We start from the raw sequence: 12689 nt of genomic DNA, 5'->3' as shown, positions 1-12689 counted from the left end.
GCCACCAGGAGGTCAGCCATAACACAGCCATTTGGCTGTGTGGCAGTGAAGAATGAGATCACAGAAGAGCTGAGCTGGGCTTTTTTCAGATTATAACTTGAGAACTGGCCAATATTGGGCCCTGAAGTTGCCCTAATCTGGTGAGTCAGCGGGAGGAGACCCGTTAGGCTGCTCCCCAGTGTGTGTTTTTGGTGATTATCTGAAGGTAAAGACTGCCTGATGTTGCGCAAAGTCACACTTTAATGTACAGAGATAATGTCCCACCCAGCACATTAAGTATGTTGAACTATGTGTCACTGTAGCCTCATCAACATTAAGGTATATTGAGATAGTTTTATTTATAGCCAAGTGATTAAACACTACCTATCGAGTCCTGAAGAGGCTGGAAATCAATTAACCTAAACACGTCAACCATGCATATTTAAGAGTGCCCCATAGAATTGTAAATTTGGAAGTGGATAAGGGTGGCTATGGAGTTCTTGAAGAACTAATTGCTGTAACACAGGCGGGTGACTGATTGTTGGGCTTGCCAAAAAGTGTACCATGATCACATGACATGGCTGGACACCATAATGATTGAAACCCAATGCTAACAAAGGACAATTTGAAGAATGATGTTCTTAATATACGTATCTTATGCAGAGTGCAAAATACATGATAAATGTTTGAAGTATTAGGCTTTGTCTTGAAGAGCTAAGGTTCAGTGACACCTCTGAAACAAATATCAATTTGTTTTTTATAGAGTAGACTGTGTTTTGATTTGAAGGATTCAGTCACATAGGCAAAATAAGTTGTATGCTCAGTAATAATTGTCTGTATTACTGTAGACTAAGGGCCTTATTTAGAGTTCTGTGGCAGCTAACTCCAATGCAGACATGACGGATATCCCGTCCTCTGTATTTCCAGAGCCAGTGGATATAATGCACTTGTGGTATGGTGACGAGATATGCATCACATTTGTGACAGAGTAACCCATCCACCAAATTTAAATCAGGCCCGAAGTACCTACAGCTTAATCCTTGCTGTCAGAGAGCCCATATGAACACCTTTCTAGATTAGGTTGTAGAGGGTTATACAGGCTTCCCCCAGTTTTATGCCTACAAAGGATTTGTGGCTCCATTGACGGAGCATTTACTGCCAAGTGATAAAGAAAGGTTATGTCTACATATTTAAACTTCTACATAGAAAGATATGACATATGAAGGGTTTACTTAAGAAGAAAGGGAGCTAGTGAAACAGCCTAGAGAAGCTACCAACACTGGTGCTCGGACAGCTGCATCTTCCAGAAGTATGTGGAAACTAATGTAGCACTCTTGAGGAGAGCACAGATCAGGTTTTTTTTTAAATAATCTTTATTTATTGGAATTTATTTGTGAGATAATATTTGTTAATTAAGTTTATTTGTATTGATTACCTTAAATTAAGTTTTATTGAGGAATTAACTATAGTTAGTGAAGTCGATAATATTTAATATAATGTTCTTTTTTAATAAATAAATGTTTTTTTAACTCTAATTTAATAATGTTTTGTAATAACTGTTCAAAAGTCTTTAATAATTTCATATGATTTGTATTGATGTATATTTTGCTTTTTATGTCAAACACTTTCCCTGCTGTTGTTTAGACTAGAGTGGGAAACGCTGATTTTACCCCTCCGAAGTCCAACACTTTCCCTACTGTTGCAGAGACTGGAGTGGGATTAGTAAATCTAACCCCTTTGAGAACTGACCCTTTCCATAGTGTTGCTTAGACTGGAGTAGGAATAACAAATCTAACCCCTTCATAGTCCTACACTTTCTATACTGTTGCACTCACTGGGGCAGGAATAGTAAATCTAACCCTTCCATAGTCCAGTGCTTCCCCTACGTTTGCGATGACTAGAGTCGGAATAATAACTCAACCGCTCTGAAGTCCAACCCTTTCTCTACTATTGCAGAAAATGGAGTGGGCATTATAGGAGGCTGGCCTGGTGGGTACCTATGGTACTTACACCTTATACTAGGTCCAGGTATCCCTTATTAGTGTAGTATAGTCAGTGTCTAGAAGCTAGGCTCTCTAGAGGTAGCTGTGGATGAGCAGCCAAGGCTTATCTAGAAGACATGCAAAGCACCTGTAATACCACTGTAGGCACACGTAGGCCCATATTTATACTTTTTGGCGCAAACCTGCGCTAACCCAGGTTTGAGTCAAAAAGTATAGTGCCGGCTAGCACCATTCCTAGACGCCGGCTGGGCGCCATATTTATGGAATGGTGCTAGCTGGTGCTAGGGCCCTGCTAGCATCCTTGGAAAGTGCGCTAACAGAGCCGGGGAGGAGTAAGGGGGAACCGGGGCTTGTGTGCCAAAATATGGTGTTACACTGTTTAGAGGCAAAATAATTGCCTCTAAGCAGTGTAGCGACATTTTCTGGCGCACAACCACCATGGACATGGCTCTTTTCTTAGTAAAAACAGGAGCCATGCTCACCACCCCAATGGCCATGCCCAGGGGACGAATGTCCCCTAACCATGGCCATTGGGGCCAGCGCCGTGCAGGAGGCCCCAAGTCATGGCCCCCAGGTGTTGTTGGGAATAAAACAAATATACTCACCCGGACTTACCTGGGATGGGTCCCCCATCTTTAGGTGTCCTCCTGGTGTGGGGGGGGTGTCCCTGGGGCCAGGGAAGGGCTCCTGTGGGCAATTTCATTGGTCTCTGACCATGGAAATCTGCTTACAGGTCCCCTTACGCCTGCCCAGACCCAGACATTAAATAATGGCTCTAAGCAAGCTTTGCGCCATTACTTAAGGCCCCCACCCCTTGTGCTCGATTATAGCACGGGGGATAAATATGGCGCAAAGGCCATATCGTCCTTTTCTTGATGGGAACGCCTACCTTGCATCTCATTGATGCAAGGTAGGTTTTCCCCTCCAGCAAACAAAGTAAGCTCCATTACTTTGGTGCTAGATGTGTCTAGCGGCAAAGTATAAATATGGAGTTAGGTTTGCGCTGAATTAGCGTAAAACAATTACGCTAATTCAGCGCAAACTGAGTATAAATATGGGCCTTAGTACTTACACACATCAAAGAAAACACTCAGTGTTACAAAAATAATTGGACTTTATCTTGGTGACATAAATACCAAAAAAACTAAAGAGTCTCTGCTCCCTTTGGAGTTAAGATATATACACAATATATACACTAGTATGTAGAAATAGGCATAAAAACAGTTAGAAAACAGTGAAAACAGAGATAATCCCAATAGAGAGAAATAGCTCTAGGGGGAGCAAAAAACAAATACTAAAGAAATGGAATGCGAGAATCAGTCCCCCACCTAGGTAAGTGGAGTGCATAAAGGGGAGGTGGGAGTGCTAGGAAAGCCCAAAGGTAAGTACCACAGCCCACCCCAGCGACCAGGAAAGCAGGAGTAAATCACTATAAATTCCAGATGCAGTTTCTTCAGTCAGAAGTCAAAGTGGAGATTGCAGAGGATTCCTGTTGAAGTCTTGCAATCGGAATCAGAGGAACCACCCAAGAGAGACCCTAAATAGTCCTGAAAGGGGGACTGGTCACCTAACCAGGTAACCAACCATCAGGATGGGGTTCTGATGTCACCTGCCTGGCCTGGCCACTCAGACACTCCCAGAGTTCCCTGCCAACCTTGGAAACAAGATGGCAGAACCCAGAGACCCTCTAGAGGAGCTCTGAGCACCACCCGGGGGGGGGGGGTAAAGGACAGGGGAGTGGTCATTCCCCTTTCCTTTGTCCAGTTTTGTGCCAGAGCAGGGACTGGGGGTCCCTGAACTAGTGTAGACTGGTTTATGCAAGACGGGCACCAAATGTGCCCTTCAAAGCATTACCAGTGGCTTGGGGAGGCTACCCCTCCCAAGCCTGTAACACATATTTCCAAAGAGAGAGGTTGTAACACCCCTCTCCCAAAGTAAATCCTTTGTTCTGTCTTCCTGGGCTTGCGCTTTTCAAGCAGAAGGGGGGCAGAAACCTTTCTGTGAGGTGGCAGCAGCTGGGGCTGCCTGGAAAACCTCAGAAAGCTGGAATGGCAATACTGGGGGGTCCTCTAAGGAGCCTCCAGAGTGCATGGAATCATACAATCGATGCTTGCAAAAGCATTGGGGTATGATTACAACATGTTTGATACCAACATGCCTATGTTTGCACTCTCGGAGTCCGGGAAAATGAACCTGGAGTTCATGGGGGCACTTCTGCTAGAGCAGGGGTGTCCTCACACACAGGTACTTTGTACCCTGCCTGCTATAGGGGTGAAATGTAAGTGACCTGGTGCAGTGAAAATGGCAGTGAAAGGTCTTGTACCTTTTTACGCAGGCTGCAGTGGCAGTCCTGCAGGACCCTTTGATTGTGCTGCCTATGGTTGGCAACATATATGCTGCAGCCCATAGGGATTCCCTGGAACCCCAATGCCCTGGGTACCTAGGTACCATCTACTAGGAACTTATAGTTGGGCACCAGTGTGCCAATTGTGGGATGAAATACAGTTTTGGGATAGAGCATAATCACTGGGGTCCTGATTAGCAGGATTCCAGTGAACACAGTCAAAGACACTGACATCAGGCAGAAAATAGGGGTAACCAGACCAAGAAAGAGGGCACTTTCCTACAGGAATAGTATATTTAATATTCTTAAACACCAATATTTTTTAAAATATTGTCTAAATACATTGTATGGCATTGTTTTTTATATTTCATATTATTTGTTTTTGTTTTTAAATTTATGTTAATGTGCATATGATTTATTGGAGGTTTTAAATTGTTAATATTTTATTTATTGACCAAATTAATTAATATATTTTATAATGAACTGTTGATATTTTTTATGGCTTTGTAGATGGATGATATGTGTGTGTGTGTGTGTGTGTGTGTGTGTGTGTATATATATATATACATATATGTATATATTCATTGAAAAGTTGAAAAGTTAGTTGAAGTTCTCATTGACAACGTTAACGTTTTGGACTAAAAAAACACAGAAAATCAACAGTTACAGTTAACATCACTAACTATAACGTGTGCCACTGCCCTGCCCTGCCCTGAACACAGCTATTATCTGTATCAAACTCCTGACACACACCAAGCCTACATTATGAAATGAAGTTGCTATTAGTAGAGAACTGTAAACAATGTTTACTCTATGGAGAGAGTTCATTCTACACCACACTGTTTCCAAACAGTGAAAGTCTCATGGGAAATACACCACAGAGTATTGGAAAAACAGTGCTAACAACTCTGTACATTCTATACAACAGTTGTCAACGAAGACACAATTTCCTAAAAATAACCAAGATCTGAAGGTGCTAAGGATCTTACTACCTGCACCCTTTATACTAGATCATCTTATGAAGCACAGGTACAAATTTCATGCTGACACGATCCTGGCTCTTAACTCAGGACTGCTTAACAAAAGTTAGTAATTACTACATAGAATCTTTCTTCTGATGAAAACTTTTGTCTGAGGAACTAAAATGTTGTGTGGAGTATAATGAGTAGAAGTCAACTGTCACTTGTACATAGAACTATCATTGAAGGCAAACATTTATAATATGTTCTACACCCCTACACCGCTATGTACAAAATTACGTAGAGTTATGGTGGTAGTTACTCGCCCCTACACAAACTAGCACATTCATTGGATTGAGTTTGTCGGTCATGTCATCAATGATGTCATAAGTGAAGTCATAGAATATGTCATGGGTGATGTCAAATTTGGGGTCATAAGCAGTGGATTGGGGGTACGCACATTATAGTTAGTGCTGCTAAATACAACTGCTGCCTTTCTGTATTTTTTCAGTTCAAAATGTTAACGTCAGTGTGAAATTCACCTAAATATAACATTACTATAGCTTTTGATTTTTTTCTGTGGATTTCTAAGTTTTTTTTTTTTTTTACACCTAACGATCATGTTACATTATCCTTTGTTCTTTCAGTGAATTTCTAGGTTTTAAAAAAAAAGTAAATTAATTTATTTTGTAATGCTAATCTATAATAGAGTGGTGAATAAAGCTGATTGGAATTTTTTTTTTTTAAAGTGATGGCTCTTGCAATACGTTTTCGAGAGCCGGATGCACAAGCCCCTGCCTGGACTCTGAGGGGGCTTTATTTGGTGTTTGGCTCGCACAAACCCCTCATGATTTTGAACATTTAGAACTTAAGGCCCTCATTATGACATTGGCAGTAAATCCCACTTACCGCCACACTGACGGCCGCCAACTTACCGCCACGCTGGCGGATATCCATTCACCATATTATGACACCCACACACCAATCCGACAGAATTCAGCCACAGACACAAATCCGCCAGACCAAAGGTCAGTGATAAAATGGCGGTCCCAAAACTCACACCGTTACGCCAACAGAACAACGCCCATCACATTATGAACCACGAATCACCACGACGGACATTCAACGGCGGTAAACCATTGGCGGTACATACTGCCGCGTTCACAATGGACACCCACAAACAAAACAACACCACATTGGACAATTCAAACAACACACACCTATCACCCATACACACACCACACCCCCACCACTATAAAACACACACCCACATTACCCAAAATCCTTTACAACTACAAAGCATTGACACCAGAGACACCAAGACCACTGACACAACTAGAGCCACACACTACTCACGCTTATACAGCACTCACGCACTCCACATCACACACCCCAACACATTACCCAAAACACCCTCACCAACACACCTCACATAACACCCATGGGTCATGGTGGAGGAAATTGTCAGGGTAGAGACACAGCCATTTGGAGCACAGGTGCAGCAGATATCAATAGCCAGGAAGATGGAGCTATGGCGGAGAATCGTGGACAGGGTCAACACCGTGGGACAGAACCCCATAACTAGGGATGACATCAGGAAGAGGTGGAACGACCTACTGGGGAAGGTACGTTCCATAGCAGCAAGACACCAGCTCGCTATCCAGAGGACTGGCGGTGGACCCCCACCTCCTCCCCCACAACTCACAGCATGGGAGGAGCAAGTCTTGGCAATACTGCATCCTGGGGGACTGGCCGGAGTCGGGGAAGGACTGGACTCTGGTAAGTCAACTCTATTATCCCCCCTACCTGCATGCCATCTCATACCCTTACCCTCTCTCCCATCACTCCACTACATCCCACACACTCCACCATCACATCTCACTTATCCCAGTGCCAAGCCCTGCATGCTGTACCAATGCGTGGACACCCCTCACAGCCCTGCATGGACATTCATCACTAAAGCATGCACACCATAGAGAACTAACAATACTACCATACACTAACATACACAAGTGAAAGCTGGCAGAGCAAATTCAACCATAAAGGGGAAGCCACGGATGTACAATATGTCAGACACATTAACCATAACACATCATTTACATCCCCACAGGTACCCCAGCCAATGTCAGCGGAGAGGAGGTGCCAGCACTATCCAGTCCCCCAACTTAAGAGGACAACAGTGATGACATTAACTCTGGTCTTCAGGATCTGGATGATCTACCTGGCCCATCAGGGACCACTGGACAGCCGGTTACCCAAGCCCAGACACACACCCCCACCAAGCCTTCCCCATCTGAAAACACCACCAGAGCACCCACCCAGCGTACCCACACCTCTGTCCCCAGGACACGTCAATCAGCAGTGTATCTACCTCTACAGGGACCCCAGGCCACACTTCGCACACAAGACAATCAGGGACCTGGAGTCAGTGGCAGTGGGCACACGGTTCAGGGGACAGAGGCACAGGACAACAGGGAAACTGGGAGGACTGCTGTGCGCCGGGGGAGAACAGGCCCAGGGAACCGACTCTCCAGGAGGTACTCTCCGAGATCCTGGGAGCCTATCAACATTCCCAGGACACGATGGACTAGATCCTGGACAACGTGCAGGAGAACAGGCGGCTGCAGGAGGGACACTACCAGGGGATAAGGGAGGACTTGCAGGCCATCAACAACACCCTGATCTCCATAGCAGGGGTGCTGGCAGACATGGCCAAAATTATGAGGGAGGCAGTCTCACACCAGTGGGCCCTGGCCACTAGCCAGACATCTGAACAGCCTTCCACTTCCAATGCCGCTAGTGGCCAGGAGCCTTGCCACAGGACTCACAGACCACCAGCACCCCTTCCCCTGCAGAAGGTGAACCACCCGCAACGTTCTCTGCAATCCAGACAGAAGCCAGAGACACTTGCCAAGACCCCCACCAGGAAATGAGACTCTCTTGATTGTCACCCTTGTGTCCCACTCAATCACCCTGTCCACCTTAAACTGCCATTGCTCCCCTCCCTATGTCCCTTGGACAATGCACCTGTGTTACAAATGGACTGGAAGAATACCATGGACTTTCCTCCATCATCACCCCATCCCATTTCACTTTCCCCCTATATGTTAGCACTTCAATAAACACCCTTTGAAAGAAATCTATTAGGATTATGTCATGTATATCAAATATGTATTCATTAAAACAGGTACAAATAGTGCTATTTTACTGTACATACGATGAGCATAGATTAATGACCTGTAGCTGGCTGTAGTGACCACACCAGGAGTATTTGTCACATCACCAACATCTGCAAAATGAATTGCCAGAGGGAACAGTAAGTGGGCATAGAAGTGGGGAATATCAGCATGCCATTTCCATACAGATCACAACCAAAGTCATTAAAATGTAAAGTTACACTGTCCTACCTGTGTGTGATTGGAAGTACTGTTGTATAACTGATGTTCTGTTGTCCTCATCCTCTGCCGCCTCATCCTCACTGTCCACAGGGTCTACTGCTGCCACAGGGGCATCTCCAGTCTCCTCCTCCTGCAGAAAAGGGACATGACGTCTGAGGGCCAGGTTGTGTAACATGCAGCATGCCACTACTATCTTGCAGACCTTTTTGGGTGAGTAGCACAGGGACCACCTGTTAGATGGAGGCACCAGAACCTGGCCTTCAGGAGGCCAAAGGGCCCCTTCAATGATCCTTCTGGTTCGCCCATGTGTTCTTCTGCCCTTGTCCTGGCATTCCTCACAGGGGTCAGCAGCCATGATAGGTTTGGGTAACCAGAGTCACCTGCAAATATTGAGGGAAAACATTTAGCCACACACTATTCTATATGGCCCAAACCATACCCGTGCACCAACATCTACTGGGTGGGAACCAGGACTCACCTATTAGCCACCCCTCGCCCTCTGTCCCACTGGGTCCCTTGCTCTCTCTGGTTGCAGCTTCCTGGGTCCCGTGGGATGCTACTTCCACACTCGCCTTTGCCTTCTCTTTCATCTGATGATGCACATGCACACAAATAGAGAGAGAGGGAGCCGGAGAGAGAGATAGCGGGAAATGGGTTAACAGACAGCTCTCTTGTACACTGGTTATCAAGAATATCTGTGACAATACTTATCCTGGCTACCCCATTACAGATGCCAATACACATAACTTACATCATGTCACAACAAGTCACTATTACCCACACCTGTATGCCAACCCTCACACCTACATCAATATCTAAGTTGGACAGCACAACTGGAGTCATCCACATGATGAATACCAAAGCCATTTCTGCTGGCACATCATGCCCTGGATGCAGTATCAATTGTGTGCCTGAATACACATCATACCTCTCCATGCCCCTCTCGCCCACTGTATGTCCAGCTAATTGAAAAAACAATTCTGGCCACTACAGTTACAACACATGATCAGACCATGCCCCCTGTAACATATCCATTCCAATGAAGCCAGCTCCACTCACAGACGACACAGCACCTGCATGTCACATTACATGCCTTACCAAACACTATGTACAGTGATGCCAATATAGTAATCAACACTGACTTGGCCATTACAAGTCAGACACTCAAACAGTTGACATCTGATGTGTACAAAATGAGTCTGTGGTATAGCCATTTGAACAGCCTGACCCAATCATAGAGCCAGATCAGCAGACACCCAAACATATATCCCAACTGATCATACTGCTAAGTGCATCTTCAAAGGCCCATATGTTTGTATATAACATATCCATACTCAATCACTGAGTGCAGTGACACAACAGATGTACTTCAGGGACACATATTACATCATAGTCCACATAACATGCCACAATACATGCAGTTACACCTGTTAGACTGTGCAGCATAACTCCACCCTTACACACCATTCCAGAAATGACACCAAACAACATACATCTCAGACAGTAAATGTCAGGATGCATTAGGCACACTTGGACCAACACCACTGCCTGTATACCACTTACACATCCCAATACTACATGAGCCAGCCTGGGGAGAGTACAAGCGATATTACATACACATCTACATGCCATTTATCATACAATGGGCCAACCTCTCCTAATTTGCCACCTCAGCTTGGCCAAGGCAAGCAGAAAAGTCTTGGCCTGTCAGATGTGCCCTTAACATATCATTAGGACATGATGTAGGCAGTAACTCTGGAATGTAGCATATCAATTGCTAGGGCATTGACACACATCCCATATACATACCATGTCGACATCTCCAAGATCTAACAAGGCACTTACCACCTCTAGTACCTTCCCGTTTGTTTAATGGTGACATACCCACATGTATTGCACCTAGGAATGCATGATGTCTGCAACTGGACAACATCAATTGTACATGCATCAGTATCCCAGTTTGCCTAGCTTCACATACACTACAGTCAACAGATCACCTGTACATGGCAATACAGCCATCAAATCAATAATGCAGTCCAATGAAGGCCATATCTGTATTTGAACTGTAATAGCAGCCCCACATTCAGGCAATACTATTACCAGTACATGATGTTTCTAGTGCCTGTGATAAAACTAGAGTCACACGGTAGCATATACAGGTATGTGACACAGATGGGAGTGGACTGACACCTCAGAGCCACAAATGCAGTGAGATGGTCATACTCAAAGCTTAGGGTAATACCAATCCTCTCATCCATTGCATAGGCAGGCTGGTCTCACACATGTACCTATGTCATTAGACCATCTCCACATTCCAGACATGGAGAGGTCTAGGAATGGGAGATGTACATCCACTGACAATAAACCATGCCAACACATCTATTATTTATACTCAACCAGGGTGCATAATACACATTTCCAATAAAGGAAAAACAGGATGTCATTGCAACAATGTCACTTTGGCTGCAGTGAGGCACCTAATCCCTATAAAGCCCAGCCAAGTGCCGGGATACAGTCAGTACTCACACCCTTGTGGCTGCTGTGCTGCCCTCAAATGTCCATCTACCTCAGGGTAGGCCACCACCAAAATGCGGGCCATTAGATGGGTCAGGGTCCGACAGGCACCCCTCCGTCGTTGGGAGGACATCCCCAGCTGGGCCTCCGCAGTCATACAGGCCCAGTGTCCTCCCACCACTCTCTGCAATGGGTGCTCTGCCGGTTTTGGACCCCCAGGGTCCACTCTTGCTTATCAATGGCATGCCAGATTCCTTTCTTCTGATGGCCGTTCACCTGCATGGATGACACAGACAGAAGGAAAAAGTCAGGTACACATGCCCCATTCCAACAGCATTGGACAATACACATCTGGCACACCAAGTGCCAACACATGCCCTTCCTCTCAGCTCACAAGCCTCAACTCCATGCCCCGGGCATGCATGTACTCCCTCCCCACAACACTTACCCCTTACACATCACACACCCCATCACACTTGACTATGGCATTGGGCTCACCTGTTCCTCTGGTACCCCATACAGCTGTAAACTGGGATAGGACCCTGTCCACAAGCTTCACCAGCTCTTCAGGGGTGAAAACTGGGGTCCTATCACCTGCAGGACATGGCATGATGGCTCCCAGAGACAGTACACAGCAAGCTCAGGTTGTGGAGGTCTCGCTTGCAAGAATGTCAGGAGTCAAGTGACCAAGGCTGCGTAAAAGAGTGGTCATGGCTGCCGCATACAGCACCGTCACAGCCGGTGGTGATCGCCATTGGCCCCAATCCCCCATAGGCAGCAATGTTAACTAGTGAGAAGTTGCACAGCGGTGTGACCGCCTACCACCATGACGCCATATGCCTGCAGACGTATGTCACTTTTAACTGTCCTGTGCAGATATCATGGCTTTCTGTGCGTCATACACATTTATGTTTAAACAGCAGAGTAGGCCTATGTTGTGCCATCATACTTTAGCTAATACGTGACATGCATGTAACAGTGATGCTTCAGCAATCCCATAATGGTATGTGTCAGCAGTGCAATGCATGTGTACAGTGTTAGGTGTGTGTGATGATGACGTGTTCTGCTTACACATGTGAAGTACTTCTCATTTAGTACATTTTATACTCACTATCCTAGATACCCCGCTATGGGAAGATTCAGAAATGCATCAATGTACTGACCCCTAGTTGACCTTGCGACCATGAAGGAGAGGCATATCATCTAGACCTAGCGTCTGAATCGTCAGACCATTGTGGATCTATGTGCCCAGTTGGAGCCTGATCTATTGCCTGCCATACGTAATCCCTATGCCATCCCTCCCACATTACAAGTGCTACACTTTCTTGCCACTGGGTCTTTTCACAATATAGTGGGCTTGAAAGCAGGGATGATACAGCCCATGTTCAGTTTTGTGTTAAAGGTTGTACTGTGTGCTTTACTGCATCACCTGGACAGCTACATCAGGTTCCCACAATGCACAGATTTGGCCTATGTGACGGCAGACTTCTAT

At 45.5% G+C, this 12689-nt stretch overlaps 1 protein-coding gene across 1 annotated transcript in view; it reads right to left on the bottom strand.

Moving 5' to 3' along the window:
• Positions 1-11350: 11350 nt before the first annotated feature.
• Positions 11351-12689, bottom strand: part of LOC138265060 (cytochrome P450 2G1-like) — an 88771-nt gene continuing 87432 nt past the window's right edge. Inside the window, exon 5 of the mRNA XM_069212608.1 lies at positions 11351-11473. Within this exon, the coding sequence (XP_069068709.1) occupies positions 11351-11473 (123 nt within the window). The remainder of the gene's footprint in view (positions 11474-12689) is intronic.

The sequence above is a fragment of the Pleurodeles waltl genome, chromosome 11 (genome assembly GCF_031143425.1).
Source record: "Pleurodeles waltl isolate 20211129_DDA chromosome 11, aPleWal1.hap1.20221129, whole genome shotgun sequence".
Lineage (NCBI taxonomy): Eukaryota > Metazoa > Chordata > Amphibia > Caudata > Salamandridae > Pleurodeles > Pleurodeles waltl.
Note: the sequence above shows the minus strand (reverse complement) of the source record. Positions and strands in the feature narration are given on the sequence as shown.